This window comes from Anopheles bellator, chromosome 2, assembly GCF_943735745.2.
Source record: "Anopheles bellator chromosome 2, idAnoBellAS_SP24_06.2, whole genome shotgun sequence".
NCBI lineage: Eukaryota > Metazoa > Arthropoda > Insecta > Diptera > Culicidae > Anopheles > Anopheles bellator.
Window position 1 is genome coordinate 61498571 of NC_071286.1, and position 22937 is coordinate 61521507.

General features: G+C 46.2%; 4 protein-coding genes across 4 annotated transcripts in view; 2 read left to right on the plus strand and 2 right to left on the minus strand.

Annotated features, from left to right (window-relative positions):
- The first annotated feature begins 12390 nt into the window (after positions 1–12390).
- On the plus strand, positions 12391–13290 carry LOC131210712 (uncharacterized). Its single transcript, XM_058203994.1, has 2 exons — positions 12391–12530; positions 12609–13290. Exons 1-2 carry the CDS (start codon positions 12461–12463, stop codon positions 13121–13123), a joined length of 585 nt encoding a protein of 194 aa, XP_058059977.1. The 5' UTR covers positions 12391–12460; the 3' UTR covers positions 13124–13290.
- Positions 13291–13426: 136 nt separating this feature from the next.
- LOC131210529 (DNA fragmentation factor subunit beta) lies at positions 13427–15452 on the minus strand. Its single transcript, XM_058203787.1, has 5 exons — positions 15272–15452; positions 14791–14914; positions 14536–14721; positions 14076–14474; positions 13427–14008 (listed from the first exon to the last, which is right to left on the minus strand). The coding sequence occupies exons 1-5, from the start codon at positions 15431–15433 to the stop codon at positions 13584–13586; spliced, it is 1296 nt and encodes a 431-aa protein (XP_058059770.1). The 5' UTR covers positions 15434–15452; the 3' UTR covers positions 13427–13583.
- Positions 15453–16504: 1052 nt separating this feature from the next.
- On the plus strand, positions 16505–21395 carry LOC131208403 (probable phospholipid-transporting ATPase IIB). Its single transcript, XM_058201141.1, has 6 exons — positions 16505–16547; positions 17494–18154; positions 18226–20548; positions 20616–20745; positions 20808–20881; positions 20971–21395. The coding sequence occupies exons 2-6, from the start codon at positions 17687–17689 to the stop codon at positions 21102–21104; spliced, it is 3129 nt and encodes a 1042-aa protein (XP_058057124.1). The 5' UTR covers positions 16505–16547; positions 17494–17686; the 3' UTR covers positions 21105–21395.
- An 867-nt stretch (positions 21396–22262) lies between these two features.
- Positions 22263–22937, minus strand: part of LOC131207812 (venom serine protease Bi-VSP) — a 2762-nt gene continuing 2087 nt past the window's right edge. Inside the window, exons 2-4 of the mRNA XM_058200443.1 lie at positions 22786–22930; positions 22579–22724; positions 22263–22515 (exon numbers count right to left, since the gene is read on the minus strand). Of these exons, the coding sequence (XP_058056426.1) occupies positions 22357–22515; positions 22579–22724; positions 22786–22930 (450 nt within the window). The 3' untranslated portion in view covers positions 22263–22356. The remainder of the gene's footprint in view (positions 22516–22578; positions 22725–22785; positions 22931–22937) is intronic.

Consider the following 22937-nt stretch of genomic DNA (forward strand, 5'->3'; position numbering starts at 1 on the left):
GATTCAGCTTCGTGGCCAGAAGTGCGCGGGTTTCCCACTGGCCGGGCCATCCCCAACCGAGACGCATAAAGGAACGCATCCGACAGAATGCACCACCTATTGTTCCACCTGCACAAAGTGTTTTTCTTTCGCTCGGAGCCACGAACAAAAAGCGGCTGCTGAAGTATCCCCGGCCACAGAGCACCATGCATTCGGTGTCCTTCTTTTCTTCCGCACCATTTTCATTTAAGCAACCCTTAAGGTTGTGCTTAAAGAGAAACTAAACGATACGGAACGGACGAACATGGCTTGGCCGGGCGGGCCACGGGGTTACTTGACTTCTTTTCAACCCGGAACACGGGCGGGAACCCTTATGCTTACGGTGAAGAGTTCAAACTCCCTTTTTTTCCTTTTCGCCGCCATTCCCAGAAAGAAGCAGCTGAACCTCGACGGCGGCGGTCGACACTAGCGACATTGTTCCGACCCAGGATGATCGAGAATTCGCTCGCAAAGGAGCAGCTTCTGCAGGGCGCGCGTTAAAAGAAGTTATTGTATCGCGGAAAGGAGCATCTTCTTCAGGTGCTTGAAGTGGTATGGAGGATGCTACCGTGACTCTACACGGGACGCCGCGGCGTGGGGATGGGTGAAAAACTGTGCTCCAAGGACCTGTGCATCGCCGTGAAACAAGAGGTCGTGTAATGTGGAGGCGATGGCAGAACCACACTTCACGGAAATGAATTGTGAATGTTATTTTCGGACGCCTTTTTAGGGCTCCTTGAAATGGGTAAATGCCTGCCACTCTGCAAATGCAAATGAACCAAACGGCTCCTTTTATGAATTGGTTATTAGTTTATTTTGCAATGTTTATTGTATCCAACACTAGTTTTAGCTTATACTGTCTTTATTTTACTTTACGTTTACTATTTTGTTCGAAAAAACCAAACCCATTAACCAATGCTAACAAAAATTGCAATCAAATGTGAATGACAGTCAAATCGATCGATGTCAAATGTAATCGATAGACAGTAACACATTTTACCTGCAAAAGAACCACCACACCATATAAATTAGAGGTGAAAAGTAACCTTTCTAACATTTAAAAGCATTAAAAGAATAATTATCTGTGTTTTACTATTTATTTGTCGTTTGCTCTACATTTGTACTCTCAACTCTTTGCTACTGCGTCAAACATTTAACAAATCGTTCTGAAATTGCTGTACTTTCCCCCGTACGCTCATCGATTGATTCAAGTGCTCGGTTCTTAACCTCCACGTGTACCACAAGTACGGCTCAAACAAGCAAACAACGCTTCCGCTTCCTGTCCGAACCTATTTCAATCCGAAAGTGCTCCGGACGATGAAGCTGAAAAGTTTTTCCCCCGGCTTGGCTCATCCCGCCCACCCAGCCGCCGATCAGTCACCGGCCGACACCGACATCGATTCGAAACTCATCGGGAGGAAGTCATCACGGTGGACTGATGCCTGCCAGTGACTCCGCCAAATGACATAACAACATCCCGGAAGAGCCGCGCACAAGTGTACCCAACAACTTCAGGGGCCGATAAGAAACGAGTGACGAACAGGGCGCAAACTTTCGATACGACACGCCGCCCGCCTTGAGGGGCCAATTTCAACGATTGTCCTTCGGTCGCCCGGCCAAAGTGGTGCCCCCCGCCCCCCCCGACACCCCCACCAGCGGGTTCTTTGATTTGGTACCTGATTCTTCCGAAACTTTTGGCCCAAAATTCAATTATTTCCGGTCTTTCAATGCCAAATTGGCGTAATGAGAACGATTCCCGACCGTAAGCTGTCATTTGCTTTTTGGCGAAAGGATGACAACTTTCATCCTCCAGTGTTGGGTGGGTGATTGTCTGTATCGAGAGACTATAATCCCGGTGTAAAAAGGCTTGTCCAACTGATGGGAATCGAATGAGCGGACACATTCCTTCGTTTCCAGAACGTTGCACTCAGGAGTCGGATACTTCTCGAAAGTAAGTCGTTGGATTTCTACCCCGTAAACGATGATGACCGGAGGTAGGCAACAGAGAAAATCGTTATCTGTGTTGATTGAAATCAATTTTCGATAATGACTACCTTACCACTAATACACTTTGCGCAGTGAGATCCTAGTGTCTGCTGCCAAACAATAGACTACGAATAGTTTATCGGTGTAAACACAATCGGATGAAAAGGAGTGAGCTTTGAATCATCATCAGAACCTGACGAATTATTTACAAAAGAACTGACTTTGTTATCAGAGATTGGGTGTTCTTTGGCTCCCGTTTTGATCGTTAGTAAAACCAGACAAACCAGTAAAACAATTTTATTACTGAAATGTTCAGCTATTGCGCCATTTACTAATTACCAGATGTTGAAATTATTCTAAGAAAGTTGTTGTATTGAATTTTGCCGCCGAATATTAGTTTGCTCAATAAAAGCCCAGTTATAAGACACGTTCCTTTGTGCCTTAGACTATTCTTTCCATTTTTACGGTATCATAAAATACCCCTCTCTTCGTTAAGGCTCCGCCAGTTTAATAAGGAACGGATTTTTGATCTGGCCTTCGGCGGCTGTCACTGTTTGGTCAGATTATTGATGGTCGCCCATAAATTCGTTCCGGAGTTTTGCACTTCATTAACGTCTCCTTGCGCTGAGCCCACCAATCAACGTTTGCCGGTTTGCCAGACAAACTTTGCCAAGCAATAAATCATGTGGCATTTTGAATAGCTTTGAGAAATTTGTACGAAACAATCACTGAAAGTGATTTGATAGCTTTAATCTATTTTGCAGCCTAATGATTACTCCTGGTGTTAGTAATTAAAAATAATCACATAAAAAGTGGAGTATATTCGAACCGGTACACCAATTGCCTCGGGCAAAAGAAACAGCCATAAGCGTTACTAGTGAATATGTTTTCCATTTCCAGGATTCAGGCTCTGCAACACGAAATGTGCAACTGAAACTAAAGGAGCACTTTAAAGACATCTGTCACAATTTAAATCTCCAGCACAGACGGTCAAAGAGATCAATTTGCTTTACCCTCGATTTGCTGTGTCCCTTTACGGATGGCGTATCACGTATTGGTCTTCGGAAAACACACATCAAATATCATCATTGGAATAATATTCAATATTTATCTTTTCATTCAATTTGATTTGAAGCGTCCGACACACGAGGGAACCGCCGGACGATATGGAGCCAAAGTGCAGCCAGGCTTGTTTGCTGATCGATGGTGTAGGCAAACTTCCGGCAGCGGTGGGAAATGCCACTTCAATAAGACTGACCAATAACGCTCGCCTCGCCGTTTGTTGCAACCTTTTCCCTGGCCAGCTGGTTGCATATTGCGAAAAGGAATAATTTCGTGATTGACTGTACGGTCACGATTCATCCCATAATGGTGTGGTTTTCAATTCAGATGTTAATGCACACTAATAATTCCAATTTGAATTGATTCTTTTTATTACTGAGGCCAAATTGTATGAGGAATTTAGTTTGAATCCTATTAAAAATCCTATTAAACTAAACCGACGCCATTTTTATCCTTCACTGTTCTCGGTTGCTCGACTCGAAACCCGCGTGAAGTTATGTGCTCGTCACGAAACAACAGTGGCTCCAGCGTAAAGTGTGTTTGTCACCGCGGCTTATTTCATGAGGCTATAAATCCGGTCTCCAGCAGGCAGACGAGACATGGCCAGCAACAAAATTTCCAAACAGAAACAATCGACAACAGGATGGCAGGTGTGAACTTCTTCCTGGTACGCAAGGCATAGACCGTCATTGCCGTGTAGAGTCATTTCCGGCGAATGTGTCGCAGAATCTCCCCGGCCACGTGCCGTAGTTTAATCACAGTTCGAAATCGAAACCTCGATGATGTACTGCTTTCGCCCTCTTGCACACTTTTTCCCGGACCCGCCGACCGTTGGGCAAATATTGCATGAAAAGTGGCTGATCATATTCACTTTCCCAGCCCGTGCCTTGTCCGTGACGATAGGGACGAGCCAATCTGTCTCGCCGGTCGCCGGCTCGTCGTTCGGAAAAATGGTTCCGAGCTTGAACTCTTCTCCGGCCTCGAGCCTCCAACCAAACTGTCAGTATCTAAGCCCGGCAAAACAGAACAACAATAAATAGATGGTTATTTCACAGACATTGTCGTACGCATACGCACAGAATCAGGGAGCGAACACACCCAAAAGGTGAGCAGATTTATTATTTGCCGCGTGATGCAACGTATAAATCATTGTCAGGTTTTTAAATTGTTCCCCCGGCGGGAACCAGACGAGGTAGCGTGTTGTTTTGGACCGAAAGCCTTACTAACTTCAACTCAGACTCAGACGCGAACGATGACACAACGAGCGGGATGATCGATGCAGATCGATTCCCGTGAGGTATGGTGTGTACTAGCTGCTAAGTTAATGCTATCAGTTCAATAACCGATAGAAAGCAACCGAGCAAACTATTTACTCCATCCTAATACTTACCCTTTTTTAGACGTTTCGTTGAGCAGGGAATTTAGTTCAGAAGCAAGTTCTCCTTGGAGAGCTACCAATTTGCTAATCTCTCTCTGTAGAATAGTCTAATTTTGTAACAAGATAAGACCAGATCCATTTATCAAAATACAAGCTTTTAGTATAGTTTTAACCCCTATGTATGCAACAAGGTATCAGGGTAATCGCCTGGTCTTATTTTTACACGTAGCATTGGCACTAACCCATTTCAATATAATTTATAATGAAATTATATCTAAATATAGTTTAATAACTTTTAAAAGCATGTTTACTTATAAATCGATTCATACAACCGTTTTGTTCACTTTTGAAGTAAAAAGATTGTCAAGATTAGAAATGGGTAGTCGTGTCACCTCATAGACCCATCGACATAAGAAAATTTAGTTATAACTTTAAGGTAAAATAAACCATATGATGATAAATTTTGGTAATTTGATAACCATATAATAGTTTATGTGGTTGTAAAAGATAACGATCCATGACCACAATCACCATTCAAAAGAAAAAAGGAGAAAATGGAGTAAAGGAGAAAACTTTTCTTCGCCAAAATACGTAAGGTGCTCTCCATAATTCTATGTGAGAATAGATAACAGATAAGATAAGTCAGTAACGTTTTTTCCTTGCTTATTTTGCCTTGTTGTAAACAATCGATGGATATGGGACAGTCAATTGGCCGCTTCTTTCACAGGCGTGCCAATGAATAAGCCTTCAAAGCCCCGCTGGCACTAAAAGACGAGCTCGTGAGCCAAGAGCACGCGAATAAATCTGTCTTCAAACAGTCTTCTACGTAAGTGCCAATGCTTCTATCGTGTGCTCTGCCGCTTATCATGATCGCACAATATCGATGTGCTAACAAATATGTAGTCTGTCCGCTTTACGTTCTATTCGGTGCAGTGTCCCTACGGAGTGTCATCACATCAAGCTTCAAATAAGATCAAGACAAGCAGAAGCTCATTCCGGGGGCCTGTAAGCTGTTTGCTCTGAGTGCCTTTCCGGCGAACCAAAAAAAACCGCTTCAAAAGAGGCAAGTGGTCTTAACGGTTTAAAGATTTCGCCGCAAACACTGGACACCAGTGTTCTAGCGGCTCGATCATTGCATCCGTAATCTTCGCGCAATCGCCGCAACGCTCTTCAACGATGCCTCACGACGACAGTGCCAAACAATCAAAGGACCTTCTCTGCCTCCGCGGCCTCGCTTCGGAAAGGATAATTCCACGAAGCTTATGCAATCGGGCAGCAATCGGGCGCTCTGCGGTCGATAGAGAAGAAAGCGACAAATTGGAAATGCATTTGGCCTTACCCTTTACCGCCGTTTTCTTTCAAACGCGCCAACGAAGTGGAAAAGAGTGATGCTTTGGCCGAAGAGCACGTAGCACTGATACGGCCCCCCGGAAAAAGTGCACGGTTCGAGAGCGGCCAGAAAAAAAAACGGGCTACCGGGCTTCGTATGCAAACATCGCAAACATCGATCGATTGTGGCCATCAGGGAGGGAGCACGGTCAAACTATTAGCACAAGCGACGGCAAACACTCGGGATCTGAAGTCCATCCCTTCAGATGGCTCGGAAGTTTTGAGCCATCCCCAGAAAGGATAGTGAGGCGTTGGACTGGGCGCAAGGAAAAATCGCTCAGCTTATCGCATCTTAACGTGAAATTGAAATTTCGACAAAGCCGTCCGGCCGGGACGGCCGTCCCCGAAGTAGAACACACGAAATTGAAATGGTGCCGCAGCGATCAGGGGCAAGGCCGTGTAGCTGAGCTGCAGCGCGATTGAACGCGAAACCGGAACCCGTGCTCCGAAATGGTCCGAGCAACACGTTCTCGGAAGATGGTACAGGCAGATAATTTGATACCGATTAAGGAAATTCGATTACAGACTGCTGTGGCCACCAACAGAACAAGCACCAGCCAGCTCTTTCTAATGGTCACCCGAATAAGTTATCGGCCATCAACGGATCGGTTTTTATCGCCACAGCAACAAGATCATCTGGGTTTTCGCGCGATCCACAAACGGTTTAGTAAAGCTCCGCCGGGAGATCTTCAACCAGCAATTTACGAACCGTTAGAATGAGATAAATTCTAATCAATTCTAATCGAAATCGTTCTTCAGCACAATCAGTATGCGACATAAAAAACCCAAAACTAATAGCAAATAAATTGGGGGAAGAATTGATTCAGTTTAGAAGTTTCAACGCGAGAAGAAAAGTTTGCAAACTATATTAATATTCTTTAGAAAGAACGCCAATAGAATGGAAAAGAATATCTTACAAATAGTACTTAGGAATGATTTTCAATTGTGTTTTAAATGTACGAAAACCCTAAAGCATGATTTCATAATTATTATACAGCAAATGGTTGTACTTTGCACCTTTTCTTGTCCTCGTAATAAGCAACGCACTAGGAAAACACCGATGTGACCAGCAGATCATAACGATGCGGACAAGAAAAACACACAACTCTGACGGGGGGGCAGTACAGGACAACATCGCGATGGAATGTTGAAACAAAAATGTTCCGTACCGTTGAAGCACCATCGTGAGGCCACCTTCAGGGCGGTCTTTGGCCAAATGAAAAAAAGGAAAACTTTCAACGCCACTGGATTTCATCCTGCAAAGCCCACAGCGCAAACAGAGCCAATCCCTCGTGCAGGACAATGAAAATCATCGTGTACACTCATTAATGTGCAACATTGCGCTTTCGATTGTGTTTTATTTCGTTCATGTTTTCAATTCCACTCGCTTTTTACGGCGGATCGGCGGACTATCTCGCGGCAGTCGATTGGCAGTCGAGCGGACACACGTGCCGCGTGCCGCTGCCGCGCGCTGTCGATTCGGCATAAATACTTTGTGCGCTGTGTCGAGAGTATTATTTATGGAACGAATGTTTTGGATTAAATTTGTGTTAATTTATTAATTCCTCGAGCAAAACGGTGCTCGCGGCGCAAAAAATCGTTCATGCAGCGTGAAAAATTGCTCGCCCGCTCCGTGGGTGGGTAGCCCACACGCGGATGATCCGGGCCGTGATCTACCGGCAAGTTCGTCGGTTAAAAAAGCGCAAAAAACGCTGCAACCCCGCCGATAAAAAGCCGTGACATCCGCTTCAACCCGTAACCCCGCGTGCCTAGGAGTCGACGGGTTTGTCCGGGGCAAACCGGACACTACGACGCAAGTGTGGTCGAGGACGAAAAAAAGAAATCCGCAAAAATCTACGTTTGACTGACACACAGCAAAAAACAATCATAATAAAAAAGCAAGTCAACTGCACCAACTACACAGCACAGCACGGCATTAAGTCAACAAACAAACCGGCCTTCGTATAAAAAATCATCATTCATAAAATGTATAAATCATGGCCAGCCTCCCCTGCAAAAGCCGCGGCAGCTTCGTTGGGCTCCCAACTCCGCGACAAATCCCGCAAAAAGTGTGTAAATACGACAGATTATTGAGCAGTGACCATTTACACAGCGTGCATCGCTGCATCATGGGCCGGGCCGGATTGATGGTTGAACCCCTGCTGGCCAGTTCGATCGACGGCCCACCAGAAAAAAAACCAAAAAAAAACAGAACATTAAATCCTCGGACACGCCACGCCACGGGTCCCCGGTAACACTTCATCAAAGGACGTGTCTGGATGCGGATTGCCGAGCGGGTCACGAAGGTGTGATTTATGCGGACAAGATTAACCGAAGCATAGTGGACGCGAAACATCATCCTCTGCAGTGCCGCGTATGGGAAAACTTCGCCATCGGTGACAAATTTCGATAACGATGTTCCAGAAACGGGGATTCAACGAGTGACAACCGGGCGGTACCCAATAATGCAATACGACATCAGTCTACATGGGATGATACGTGGCCAATTATTGTGCCAAACCGGAAAGGATGAGATTACATTAATGAGCTTCTTCAAAGTGAGTTTCTTGACCGGAGCGGCACTCTCTTTTTTTGCCAACACCATGAACGACTTTCACGACCGCGAATGTTAACCGCATTCGTAATTAGTAATTCTTAAAAATATGGCAAAGGTTATCACCATATCATAGGCTTTTCAGCTTGCACTACATGATGCTCTTTCTGTGATTTTCTACGCTCGCGCAGACTGAAATTGAAACTCACACGGCATAACTTATGCCGTACGCAACTGTTGATTAAACACAACGCACAACAACGGGGCTACAAACAGTCCTTTGGTAAATTATTTATCCACCCGGGTATGGGCCGTTGTGGCAATCTGCGAAACCCCCACTGGAAAGTAGAACACCGAAGCCATCAGCGGGGAAATTCTTCTGCTCGTCGAGGGCTTAAGAAGACGAGCGAGGTTGGCAACACATAGACGACCGACTGTCTAGAGCAGCATAGAGACGGGCGCCGCAGACGCGTGGGCAAACAGTTGACAGAGGTTAATGGCTATGATGGATTGCAAATACTATTTATCTTATCTTTGTTACCATCGGCGCAAACTAATGCAAACGCAGAAGATCCCCAGAGATGGCCGAAGGGATTAATGTCGAATGGTAATGCAGGGTGGCAAGGTCCTGTGGTCCTGTAGGGTGGCAAGGCCTTATTAGAAAAGGTCCTGGCCGGTTACGACAATCATGCACACACGTTTCGTGAGACTTTGTATTTATGTTTGAATGTATTGTGTATGCTACTAAATATTCGATGAACGTATATTATTCTTTTCGGCGTATATTTGTTGCCCTGTTTTGTTACAACCATTATTGAGGGTTTGAACTTTGTTTTATTGAATAATAAAATTGTTATTTGTTTTCCGGTTGAATTAAACGAATTTAATTAGGTTAATTTATGATGATAGACATAATTATTAACGTCATCCTACAATCTTTCGCCGTGTCAAGAAATTCGGAGCCTAACTGTAGGTCCTTCTCAGAGCCCTTAAACACAGTCACTTCAATCACGTGCCGAGTCGAGTCCCATTCACATTAACGTCAGAAGGATGAACTGACGGAATGGTAAAAATAGGAAGGGCCTCTACTGTCGCCTCGTGGCCCGTTTGATGATAATTTTACCAACCAGAGTGCAACGATTTATGCTCCACCTTTGGCCGTGGGTCATAGAAACCACTCGCCTATGTGCGGGCAGTAATGACGATAAACGAGCAAGGATCATGACATCCCGTGGGCCGCTTATGAGGCCCCAAGTGCCGACAGGATCTTCGCGATCAAATAACGCCAACGGCGGCAACTGTTGGCCCCGTTCCATCTATTTTGTTTTCTTCGCAAGTGGCATGCCATTTATCTCAGATACGATTCCGCCGCCACGAATATTACTACCGTGCCTTCTCTCATCCCGACCAGCACTTCCTTGAAGCCTTTCGACCGCGCCAACGTTCGGCTGCGCCTGGCTCAGTGGTACACAGTTAGCAGCGCCAATGAAGGCAAACATTTGGCATGAATATGAATAAGCGCACAGAATTACCATAAGCATGGGCAGCATCTTATGCAGCTCCCTCGGACGACGGACGACGGCGACGACGCCGTTGGCTGTTGCTTTTCAGCCAACACCACACAAACATCCGAGCATCGTCATCATCAGCAACATCAGAAGCATTGGCTCTCTCATTGGGCCGTGTAAATAAAAGGAAACCGGAACAGGATGCTTCCGGTGCTTGGTGCTTGGCTACGGATACTGATTTCATCAGAATTCCAAGTACATTCGGAACGAATTAAATAAAAAGTAAAAGATAAATTGACACCAAATCGCACGCATTCATCAACGCGAGTTGTGAAATCACCAGAATCAACATAAACTTGGTCGCCCGATGATTGACACGCGGTGCCGACGGGACTCGCATAGGTCGGGCAACACATGCATGAATATTAACTACAGCACAGGCCCCCCCATACGATGTTTGGCGGATGCGAAGCGTAAAAAATTGTGATAAATTACTAGTAAACAGTTCCTTTGCCTTTGGGGCTTTGAGAAAAGGTAGCTCCTACACGTGGAGTGTTTTTAGTGGCAAACAAAAAATCCATTGTAAAGAACTCTCTGTCGGAATTCAACCAGATCGGGAAAAGAGAAATAAAACCAAATGCACTAAGCGGTCCGACCACTTACTGCTGGTGGTCGTAAGGAACATTCAAACAAATGAGACATTACAAGGTTACTATTTTAAATTTGATTGGATGTTGTTTATAATAAAACTAAGTTGATTCGTGCGATTAAATTATCAAAAAATAAATATTGGTGTTATGTCAAATTTAGTTTCCAAATCGTTTTATAAAACTGTATTGCTGTTAATATTAGAACGGTTCAAGCGAGGATACAAATAGTTCTTTCGGGTTGAATCACAGTAAAGTTTTTGGTTAGTTTTCAATGAGCTAACGTTCGACATTCTAAAGCAACGAATCCTGAATAATATCCTCCCGAACCTCAATACTAGTCTAATGATGTAGTTGCCAGAGCCAAGCCATTGAGTTTAAAATATGCCGTTTTTTGGGATCAAGATGGTTGCTTCTGGTCCGCCACAGCGCCAGAAAGGCGTCGGAAACGCAGCCAGAGACATTCTATTTTCAATCCGAATTCTTCGCGTCTTTCTTCCTCGAGTCTGTCTTTTTTCCAAAAATTTGTCAGGGAAAAGCTGTCAAGGCCAATTGCGCCATTCACCGAACCGGAAATGTTGGAAAAAGTTATTGCACATCAAGCAGGAAACTTCCAACACGTTTGCATAATACAATCAGCAGATCGGAACCTTCGCTCACACATCTTCGCCCAGCTCCTGCTATGGGTTTACCTGGTTCCAGGAAAAGTGGTTGATGCAATCAGAAGATCGCAGAAAATGATGGAAATCAAACATGTTTTGGTAAATCCGATGTTTACGAAAGGGGAAAAAAATCGCAAATTAGCATAACAAGTCTCATCCATCGCAAGGAAGTCGTTGCGATCCTGATAGCGACACGTGCAATCAACACAACGTGGCGATAAGGCAAGAAAGGATAACTAATCCAGTAACACACAATCAATATGTTAATCAAAAAAAATTAATACCCGAAGGTTATTGAAACGAAGGTTTTTTTTCAATATGTTTTTGAGCATCCAAATTATTATCCGGGAGCAAAACGACGAGTCGCGAACAGCAAAACGGCTTAGATTTTCACTTGTCTTAAGGTATTAAAAAGGACAGAGTTATCGCGAACTGTAACTGTTGAGTTGGAGCTCGAAATGATATATCTTAATGAGGCGTTGCTTTGTAATGCTATAATAATCGTTCTCTGGCTGTTTTTATTTTATTTTTCTAATTGAGACTATTTCCGAAAGAAACGGAATTGGTTAAAATCCCTGATTTATCAATCTACCAGCCCAGAATTACTTTTCCAGCTGAAACCATTTGATTATTAAATTAATTGTGCTTGATTACTCCATCATTTACTATTTATTTATCTATGCTATTTTGGTGCATCCTTAAACATTAATCCTTTAACAATACTTACATTTCATCGCGAGCACAAGCACAAAAAGTTTACGCTATCAAATGAAAAAAATAACCTGAACAATACTTAGACGAGTAATAAACTCAAAGTAGTTAGTAAGAGCCTCAGAATGTTTCAAGCACAGATTACTATGTCGTACAAAAATGTCGTCTACTGTCGTACAAAATGTCGTCTAAATTTTCTCACATTATTTTTCTACGCCATCTAATAAATCCTCAGATTAATCGAAAGTATCTAAAGAATTGAAATACCACACACGAAGAAATCAAAATGCATCAGCGTGAATTATTATTACATGTTATTTTCTAAATTTAATGGTACATTATTAATTTCAAACTTCTGTGAATGGCGAATAGATGGCGCCACTATCCCAGAGAGAAGCTGGAAAAGCAACCCTGCATCGCCCAAACTGACAGATTCAACGGTTTGCTCTTCAACCGCATTTACGCACTTTCTTCTCGTACTTTGAACGCGTTGGACGCACTTCTGTTCTTCGTTCTGATCGTTTCCAAAAAAGCGAATTCGCAAAATGGCATCCGCGCGCTCATTTGGCTTGCAGAATCAAGCTAATCGCCTCAAAGAAAACCAAGCTTCCCGGAGTAAGTACGGCACACAAAACCACTGTCGCACCGTTTTCTCCAATTGAAACTGTAAATTATCGGTTTTCTGTCCTTTAGAACCACATCAGCTTCTGAGGGGGTTAAAGGCTTCGGATGCTCCCGTTAAGTTTGGGCTGAAAGATGTCACCAACAATAATCAGAAACCGGCGGAGCGTACCAATGTGTTCAAAGATGGCAAAACGACCAGCAGCAAACGTTCGATAGAAAAATCACTAAACGCCATCCAACAAAGCATCATCCCGAGCAACGCAAAAAAACCGACCGCAGGAAAGGGCAAAATGAAGTTCGACATCTTTACTCCCCTCGAAGCGGAGTACAAATGGGGAGTGTCCGATATTTGCTTGCGCGACGATCTGTTCGAGCAAATGGTAAATTTTCAGCCGAGCACTGAACGTAAACGGGAACCGCTGCCACCGCCACGGCTCGAGTCACTGGATTTTGCAGAGCTGGACGAAACGTGGGACATCTACGGGTCAACGACCGGTGGTGGCTTCAGTGCTCCAAACCCGATGCAACTCCCTGCGGACGACTTTCCGTTGGTAGATTTACAGGATTTAGAATTTATGATGTAAGATGCAGATGCTGTGTGTAAGGCCAATTTTCCGTCTTGGCTATTTTTGTCAAATTTCTGTGTCATGTAGTGCGTTTCACTCGAATTATCGCATCGATAGTTGTCTAGTTACATTAGAACTGTTTGTATATAACCAATAAACGACTGTTGTCATTCGTGGATAAACACGATTCAAACTATTTCTTTCAGTATTATTGAAATTCTTTAAAAAATATGTAGACGAGCATTGTAGATAGCAGTCACAGATTATCGAAAGCCTTTTTGACGAACACCTTTATTCGGTTATACATTCCTGCAAGGGGGTTGGTAGTGGGTTTCTACAGCTAGCAGTTAATACTAACGTCATTTCTTAAATAGCGAACACATTGGCGAGCACATTGTATGTGCTTTTATTGTGAGTATAGATTGGCTTAAATATTTGCTTAACGTTGCACTTCTCCGAGGAAATCGCAGCGGCCACTTTACAGTAAAGCATCTTCGTTTGAGCGTAGCCTAAGCTGGAATTGCTTAATATACTGATACTCCTCGCACCGATCACAAATTATCGTACCGTTCGAGATGAGATCGTGAGTGCCCTTATCGTGGCACACGATGTGCACCAGCTTGAGGTTTCGGAGTGTGAACAGTTCCAGAAAGTACGTTATCACAGAAAGTTTTTTGCCCTTGCGCCGATGCCGCTTGCACATAGCCTCACCTTTGCCGCGGGAGACGATCCGTTCAACGTTGTGCAGAATCGAGGGCAGTATGGTCCGGCTTATTTCGATCTGGTGGTCGAGATTCCACACCTGAAACAATATCAAATTCTCCCGGCTGGCATACGGATTGATACGGTGGCTGCCGTACCGACACCACTTGTCCTCCCACAGTCCCATACACGAAAAATCGCCTAGTTATATTAAGTAATATTAATATTATTAATATAATAATAATTAATTGAATTACTTAAGAATCACCTAGTTCGCTGCACAACGCCAATTTGTACTGCTCGATCCAGCAATCTTGGCCCAGCGAACGTTGGACTAACAGCTTCAGCCGTTTCGGTGGGATTCGAAGCTGTGCGTCCGTTTCATCTGCTGACGAATTGTGATGGTCACCATCCGTTGGTTTCTCCTCAACGGTGACCCGCTGTTGGCAGCTGCGGTCAAACATGCAGCTAAAGTAGTCGAAACCGGCCAAAAGTTGACGGAACAGTTCAATCATTTCGTCGATCACTTCGCGTGCCAGTGGATTCGCGCGGTACAGAGCACACTTCGTTAGCTCATCCTTGGTTTTGTAAAAGTATCCACGCACCCGGTCTTGGCCGCGCCGCTTCATCACTTCTTCCTTTGTCACCACAACACGGTCGTCAATTCCTGTATTTTGCAGGGATTGTTACAATCTATCCTATTGCGAATCCTTGTGTCAACTGCTTACCTTCAAACCATTGCTCGTGGTCCTGGCGGGAGCTGCGTCGAATCAGGTCATCGCGTCCCCGCTGGGCATCGACCAGGATTTTCGAGATCTCCGGCTTATTATTGGCAACGAATTGTTTGGCCAGCTCACCCGCGTTCAGAAGATCAGTGTGAGTTGTTCTGATGGCATTGTACATCAGTTCGAAATCTTCGCCGAAATAGAATTGGACGCAACGTTATAACGCCGGTTCGTGTTCAAAGTATCCCCGATTCTTACCCGTTTGCACGATCGCGTCCTTGTCGGCGATCACCAGCAAAGTTTGGGCTGGTAGTGTGCGAAAATAGTCCTCGTCCATCACCTCGACCCCATCTTGTGCGAGGTACACGCGACACTCGGCGATCTGTGGATAACATGTGGAGATAATAAATAATAATAATTGAAACAGTAATTCGCGAATCCGAAACGATTTTTTGGCTGATCCGTAATTGTGTGGAAGAGAGTTGCATAAAAATCAACGGCCTTGACACGCCTCACACATGGATTCGAAGGATGTAAGCCTTTTTCCGATGACCTTTCCAGTGCAGGTCAGCGCAGTTGCACTCGCGCCCAAATATGGGCAATTGCAAGCTGCCAAAATTAGGCGCCAACAGCCAAAGGACGCCACCATGCCAAACAGGTCAATGTCATTGCAGCGCAAAGGGTTTCCGCGCAAGTGAAAAAAGAGAAGAAGCACTTGTACCGCCACAAGGTTGTTTACCTTGAATTTTTCCGACGCCTTGGCCCGAAGCATCCGAAGCGAGTCGGCCGCCACACCGTATTTGCGGCTCCTCGCGACGTCGGTAATCTTGTAGCCTTGGAGCAGCAGTCCAGCCGTAGCCACCGGTTGTCCCTTGTTGGGTTTCGGGAACAGGTTGAACATGATTTTTGATCTTCCCAGGAACACGGTGCACTAAAGCAAGTTTTATGCTGGCCGTTGCGTTGGACAAAACCCGGACACGGCAGCTGCGAAGCGCACTCTACACCAAACGACGCTCGGTAAGCAAGTGACTATGGCAATTCTGAGATGGCCTAGGGAGGCCCTTCAGAGCGCCGTCTCGATAAACCGACTCCAATTGTGTGGTGGTAATGACCTTTGTAGTTGATCCCGGCGGGGAAGTAGCAAGCCTGTTGCGGGATTCGCACGATGGCTAATTCGCTAGCATCGCAACATGTTTTTTGTTTGTTTTGATTTCGGACTCGGCTTCGATCAGCTGCGATTGCGCATTGTTTCACATCACTGACAGCATGACCTGTCGGCTGAGAAACTGAACACTAAAGTTGTCCATGAAAGCATTTCAGAGTCATAGTAATTGAAATCTTATCCCCTGAACGATCCAAGCAATCATTAAGTTACAATAAATTAACGAACGATTGAACTAACGATATCTTCGTACGAATCGTGAGAAACTTCATCGACGAATGCACTCTCGAAACGGGCGACGGTAGCTTTAATATGCTGCTGTGACAGGTCTACGCTAGGATGTCAGAAATAAAAGTTTTCTTCCGATCTCGCAGCGAACTGTTTGCCGATCATTGTGTGTTGTTGCGATAAGACCTCGAAAAAGTTTGGTGATAATCGCAGATTAGCAGCGAGAAAAGGACTTTGAAATGTGAGCAGTGGTACGCACACGTCGCTCGAGACTGATTGACGCGGTTCAGATAGTGAAAGCACTTTTCTCTACTACTGCTGGCGTATTGTGCCCGAAACAGTCCCCAGGGTACGGGAGCGACATCCTATTTATCGAGGCAGAATGCAGTAAATTGTGCAAAGTGTATAGCAAAGGACCAACGGCACGCGTGTATGGGCGGTTCGATTGCGCTCAATCCTCATCCCGTAGGATGAATGTAGAATTGCGTGATTTTGAAATCAGTGATTCGGAAACGGAACTGCTTCTCGAGCCAGCAGGCCGAGCAAATCGTGTGAGCACTCGTTCGTTTCGCAACCGGCGCCAGGAACCGTTCAAGCTGGGGTCCTTTCTGAAGAAACTATGCTGGTAAGTGTGCATCGGTAACATGAACAAAGGTTTTGGGCTGCCGATAGAGCATAATAGCCTGGAGGCAACTCATGGTTACTTATCGCTCGAATGTGCTTCACGCATGAAAGAGTTTTCATTGTGCCTGATTCGGTGCGTTTGTTTATTACTTGATAAAGAGAAAACAAAACAAAATCATAAACACACAACACACACAACAATTTCCAGCCCACAAACTGTCAAACCGCTCGTTTGTCAAATGCGTCCATTGTGTGCGTGAACGAGCGCACAGCACCAACACTCACTTGCGGTGAACTCTGCGAACGGCACCCAATTGCACTCCATGGAGAAAAACAGCAAAACAGTCAACAAAAAGAACCCATCCACAGGAACGTCATCCGGTCATTTTTTACGTTGCGTCTGTGATTGCGTTTCGCGAAATTGTGTTGCGGAAATTCGGTCACGCTTTGGTCCTCGCTTGTCGTCGTCGTGTGTTGCAAGCGTTCGCAGGAGCTCGGCATCCCTTTTTGTTCGCTGGCCACGGGTAGGAAAAAAGATCCCAAAATTCATGAGCTACAGGTAATCCGTGACGCGATGGAGGAACCACCGCACAGCAATTCCAGCATTCCATCCGCGCCGGTCACCAAAGAGACGATTCCGCTCATCGAGAAGAGTCCCAAAACACGCTGGTTCAGGTAATGATGGTTGGTTGCCTCCTATTGCCGTAGCCTTGCTTCCGAAAGGTTTTTCACTTATCTCTGTTGCGCGGTGAAATAACCATGTCGGTCAAGTGGGCCGATGAGTCATCGGGTGTAACATGAGCTGTAGGGTGGCACGAACTGTTGGCTGGTTTCTTGGGTGGTTTACAGTTCTTTCTACGTTGAGCATTGAACATTCACTTGCTCATTAAAAAAGCTTGTTATCTCTAATCATCCACAATAAACTTTGTTTTCCTTTGTTATCGTAGCTGCTGGTGCTGGGCCTGGCGGAAATGGTGCGCGTCGAAGGAGCTGAAGCCTCGGACGATCTTCATTGGTCGTCCACTGACGGAAAAGTTCCCTCCGAACGAGATCCGTAACCAGAAGTACAATCTGTTCACCTTTCTGCCACTGGTGCTTTTCGAGCAGTTTCGCTTCTTCCTTAATCTTTACTTCCTCATCATGGCGGTGAGTCAGTTCATACCGGAAATTCGGATCGGCTACCTGTACACCTACTGGGGACCGCTCGGTTTCGTGTTGGCCGTTACGATCTGTCGCGAAGCGGTCGACGATTTGCGCCGGCACAAGCGCGATCGCGAGGTAAATTCGCAAAAGTATAAGCGCTTCGTCGCGGCTGACAAGCCACCGGAATCGGTATCTTCATCGAAACTGCGTGTCGGCGACATCATAATGGTGGAAAAGGACGAACGGGTGCCGGCCGATTTGATACTGCTACGCACGAGCGACAAAAGTGGGGCCGTCTTCGTACGCACAGACATGCTCGATGGAGAAACGGATTGGAAGCTACGGCTTGCCGTTCCTCTGACCCAGAAATTAGCCACTCACGGTGATCTACTCAACGCAAACGCTTCGCTGTACGTGGAGAAGCCGCAACGAGACATCCACACGTTTATCGGCACTTACTCGAAGGTAAGAGAAAAAAGCACCACTGGCCAAACCCAGATCACTAACCGTCGTCGATTATCTCATTTTCCTTGCAGCTAGGTGGAACGGAGGACGAGGGCCTGAATGTGGAAAATACATTGTGGGCCAACACGGTCGTTGCTTCGGGTACGGCCGTCGGGATCGTCATCTACACCGGAAGTGAAACGCGCAGCGTGATGAACAACTCGCAGCCCCGGTCGAAGGTGGGTCTGCTCGATCTGGAGATAAATGGGCTGACGAAGGTGCTGTTCTGTGCCGTGATTGGACTATCATTTGCGATGATGTGCCTGAAAGGTTTCAACGGGCCGTGGTATCGGTACATGTTCCGGTTCGTGCTGCTATTCTCCTACATCATCCCGATCAGTTTGCGTGTCAACCTGGACATGGGCAAAGCATTCTATTCGTGGCAGATTCAGAACGACGACGAAATCCAAGGCACCGTTGTGCGATCGACTACCATACCCGAGGAACTAGGACGTATATCGTACCTGCTAACGGACAAAACTGGAACGCTCACGCAAAACGAGATGATTTTCAAAAAGATCCACGTCGGAACGGCTGCGTACGGCCGCGACACCTTCCCGATGGTGTCCACCGCCATCCAGTCGGTGTACGGGACGCTGTCGACGCCGGCAGATGCTTCACCAGCCGCCGAATCGGAGTATCAACCGCGACTGCGCAAACCGGACGGTTGGCGAATCTGGGAGTCGGTAAAAGCGCTCGCCCTCTGTCACAACGTGACCCCGGTGTACGAATCTCCTGGCGCAACAAACGGAGGAGCATCGATCACCTCCTCTTCATCCACCGACCGTCGTCAATCCCCTTCGCGTTCTATCTCCGTCGAAAGCACGGGCGAGACTACAGTCGGTGCCAGTAAACAACCGGAGAAAACCTACCAAGCGTCCAGCCCGGACGAGATTGCACTGGTGAAGTGGACAGAATCCGTTGGCCTGGCACTGATCCAGCGCGACCTAAATTTAATGACGCTGCAGATACGGGATGCAACACGTGAACACGAGCGCGAAGGCGCGTGTCTCAACGAGAGTGGCTCCATCAACACGACCGTCACGTGTTTGTCGGTGAATTCAAAAACCGATCTAAATTCACCGTCGAGTGCGGGAAGTGTCACTTCGCTAAACTCGATGCTCGGGCCATCTGGGGCGCCACCCGGGGTTATGAAGTACCATATCCTGCAGACGTTCCCATTCACGAGCGAGAACAAACGCATGGGGATCATTGTGCGTGAGGTGAATACGGGCGAAATTACGTTCTACCTGAAAGGGGCCGACGTGGTGATGTCCGGCATCGTGCAGTATAACGACTGGCTGGCGGAAGAGAGCGGTAATATGGCACGCGAGGGCCTGCGGACACTGGTCGTCGCGAAAAAGGTGCTCGGCGAAGACCAGTACAACGACTTCGTGATGCGCTACAACGCGGCCAAGGTGAGCGTAACCGATCGCGTCACGAAGGTGGCTGCCGTCATCGAGAGTTTGGAGCGAGAAATGGAACTCCTGTGCCTGACTGGGGTCGAAGATCGGCTACAGGATCGTGTGCGGCCAACGCTGGAACTGCTACGAAACGCGGGTATTAAAATCTGGATGCTGACGGGCGACAAGCTCGAGACTGCTACGTGCATCGCCAAGTCGTCCCATCTGGTCGGTCGCAATCAGAGCATTCACGTGCTGAAGAGCGTGCTAACGCGAACCGATGCCCATCTCGAGCTTAACCAGTTCCGACGCAAGCAAGACTGTGCGCTGGTCGTTTCCGGCGAAAGCCTTGAGGTGTGCCTACAGTACTATCAGCCGGAGTTTATGGAACTGGCGACCGCTTGTCCGGCCGTCGTCTGCTGTCGTTGCAGCCCGACGCAGAAGGCCCAGGTCGTGTCGCTGATTCAGAAGTACTCGGGCAAGCGGACGTGTGCCGTGGGCGATGGCGGCAACGACGTGAGCATGATTCAGCAAGCAGACGCTGGGATTGGCATCGAGGGACGAGAAGGAAAGCAGGCGTCGTTGGCGGGTGATTTTAGTATACCGCAGTTTTCGCACATCGCCCGTTTGCTGATCGTACACGGCCGGCGATCGTACAAACGATCGGCCGCCCTGTCACAGTTCGTCATCCATCGCGGCCTGATCATCTCGACGATGCAGGCCGTCTTTTCGGCCGTGTTCTACCTTTCGTCCGTCGCCTTGTACCAGGGCTTCCTGATGGTCGGTTACGCCACGCTGTACACCATGTTCCCGGTGTTTTCGCTCGTGCTCGATCAGGACATTAGCGCCAACATCGCCATCACGTACCCCGAGCTGTACAAGGAGCTTTCCAAGGGTCGCAGTCTAAGCTACAAGACGTTCTTCATGTGGGTACTGATCAGTATCTACCAAGGTGAGTCGGTAGTTCGAACAAGACGGCGTTCAGACATTAATCAAACTGATACTTTTTACGTTCGTAGGCGGTGTGATCATGTACGGTGCTTTAATTCTTTTCGAGGATGAGTTTATTCACATCGTGGCGATCAGTTTCTCTGCGCTCATCCTTACCGAGTTAATTATGGTGGCCCTAACCATACGAACGTGGCACAAGTAAGTACACTTCAGAAGCATGTTGATTACAACTGAAAGCATTGTACTACCATTGTTTGCAGATTGATGGTGCTAGCGGAACTTTTTAGCTTAGTGCTCTACATAATCTCACTTGCCGTGTTGCATGAGTACTTCGGTAAGAACTTGCTCCCTACGCAATGATTTTATAAAGTGCCCAATTGCATGACATCGACTCTTATTCTTCTCGCCTTTCCGCATCTGCAGATTGGGAGTTCATCTGGTCCTGGGAGTTCCTCTGGAAGGTCTTGGTCATCACGCTCGTCTCCTGTCTTCCGTTGTACATTCTAAAATTCCTACGCAAAAAATTCTCGCCACCATCATATTCAAAGCTCTCCTAAGTCCTAACCCGCGACCGGGCCGGACTTCGTGTTGTATTAATTTATTATCCATCTACTTCTATGTTGCGGATCGTTTGTGAATCACTGACCTGCAGCAAAAGCTGCTGAAACCTACTATTCAATGTTATGTTACGTATAGCGCCGCTAAGCGAGATTTATGCGCGTTTAAAGTATGTTTAACCATTTTCCTCATTTCTTATTGATGTCTTGTGTCTATGGGTGTATGAGAGAGGGAGAGCGAATTTATACATGGTTCTGCCCGGAAATGATGTCTATGACTGAGGAAATGACCTCGTGTGGCCCGGACCTCGTGTGGAAAATCAACTACCATACCATCTCACACAGGCACATAAAGCTCGTTATAATAAATTCTAACATAATATAAAAACGTATAATTTATCGTGATATTTTCGCATAAGAAGATTCAAACATGTATTTGAGTTATGAACTATTTTTATCGAAATATTTTGTTTTGCGAAAACTGTTCGAAAAACATTTCGTTTTACCATGGCATAGTAAAGTAGCGGTGCAATAGTGCGCAATGAAGCAAGAGTGAGACATACTGAAGGAAGGGAGCCGAGCAAGGAACACATCCATAGGCATTGGTGAAAGCAGTCAATAGTAAAACTTGTTACAACGGTGTCTAACGAATATCAACGGCCTTTGCGCTGCCCAACTTACACTCATTCTTGATGAACATTTTTAAATGGTAATCGTTAAAAGTATAAACGTTCATTTTAATGTAAATGAATAAACCTAAACCAACCCTACGTGTTAACATACCAGAACACTGCACTGCTGCTGCTACGCACACTGCAGAAACCGGTACGGCAGAAAAAATTTCAAACCTGAACGAGTTACGGAAAGGACCATCAAATTAAGAAACAAGATACGTTAACAGGGAGTGAAGTATTGCGCTGGATGCAGTTGGAACAAACACAAAAAAACGAAATAGATGATCTAATAAACCTATCAATCAATATTTAACATATTAGAATCCGAAAACTACAAAACTACGCAAAAATTCTACCAATACGATCAAACTTTTATGACATTCTTCAGATAAGGAGCCAACCCGGTTGGGAGAGTTTTTCTGTGTGATTCCATTCATTCACTTGTTTATTTAGAAGCGGAGCTTTCGTCAAAACAAATCCGGAGTTGACCAATCGGACCAATTTACGTTGTGAAACACTTGACCAACGGCAGGCACCGACTTTCAGGAGGAGAGCAGCTCAGCACCACTACACTATGGCTAAACATCCTTAATGTTCTTCATGATCCACGGCAGGAATGCGGTCACTCTGGTGTAGACGCCCGGATACTGACCCTTTCCGCATCCAATACCCCATGAAACCACGCCGACCTGTGTCCACCCGCCATCGTTCACCATAAGCGGACCACCAGAATCACCCTGTGAAAATGTGCGATTCGGCGTAATGTAACTCTAGTAGGGGTCTATTCAACTGATACATACGCTACAAGAATCCTTAGCTGCCTGACCGGCGCAAAGCATCGTGTCGATGATGCCTCCAGGAGCCGCCGGGCCGTACTTGACCCGGCATTCGGTGTTGGTCCAGATGTGCAAATTTACTTCCTGCAAGATGGATGGCTGCGGTCCATCTGCGAATGGCAATAAGGTGAACAGTGACAACTGAGTCGGATTCGATCAACTAGTACGCACTTTCTCGTAAACTTCCCCAGCCAATGACGGTGGCCGTTCGTCCACTGTATGCTCGCGAGTTGTCCGCCGCCGGGAGACATATTGGGCGCACCTGCTTCGTGAAGGGTACCGGCTGGTCCATCGTTAGCACGGCCACATCGTTATACTGCAAA

Excerpts from the sequence above, each read along its gene's own strand:
- LOC131208403 (XM_058201141.1), top strand. The coding sequence starts at position 17,687 with ATGGCGGTGAGTCAGTTCATACCGGAAATTCGGATCGGCTACCTGTAC. Across the intron at positions 20,549-20,615 it reads ACTGATCAGTATCTACCAAG|GCGGTGTGATCATGTACGGT; the intron begins GTGAGTCGGTAG and ends TTACGTTCGTAG. Across the intron at positions 20,882-20,970 it reads CGTGTTGCATGAGTACTTCG|ATTGGGAGTTCATCTGGTCC; the intron begins GTAAGAACTTGC and ends CCGCATCTGCAG.
- LOC131210712 (XM_058203994.1), top strand. The coding sequence starts at position 12,461 with ATGGCATCCGCGCGCTCATTTGGCTTGCAGAATCAAGCTAATCGCCTC. Across the intron at positions 12,531-12,608 it reads AGAAAACCAAGCTTCCCGGA|AACCACATCAGCTTCTGAGG; the intron begins GTAAGTACGGCA and ends TCTGTCCTTTAG.
- LOC131210529 (XM_058203787.1), bottom strand. The coding sequence starts at position 15,433 with ATGTTCAACCTGTTCCCGAAACCCAACAAGGGACAACCGGTGGCTACG. Across the intron at positions 14,915-15,271 it reads AGGCGTCGGAAAAATTCAAG|ATCGCCGAGTGTCGCGTGTA; the intron begins GTAAACAACCTT and ends TGTTATCCACAG. Across the intron at positions 14,722-14,790 it reads GGACGCGATCGTGCAAACGG|ATTTCGAACTGATGTACAAT; the intron begins GTAAGAATCGGG and ends ATTTCGGCGAAG.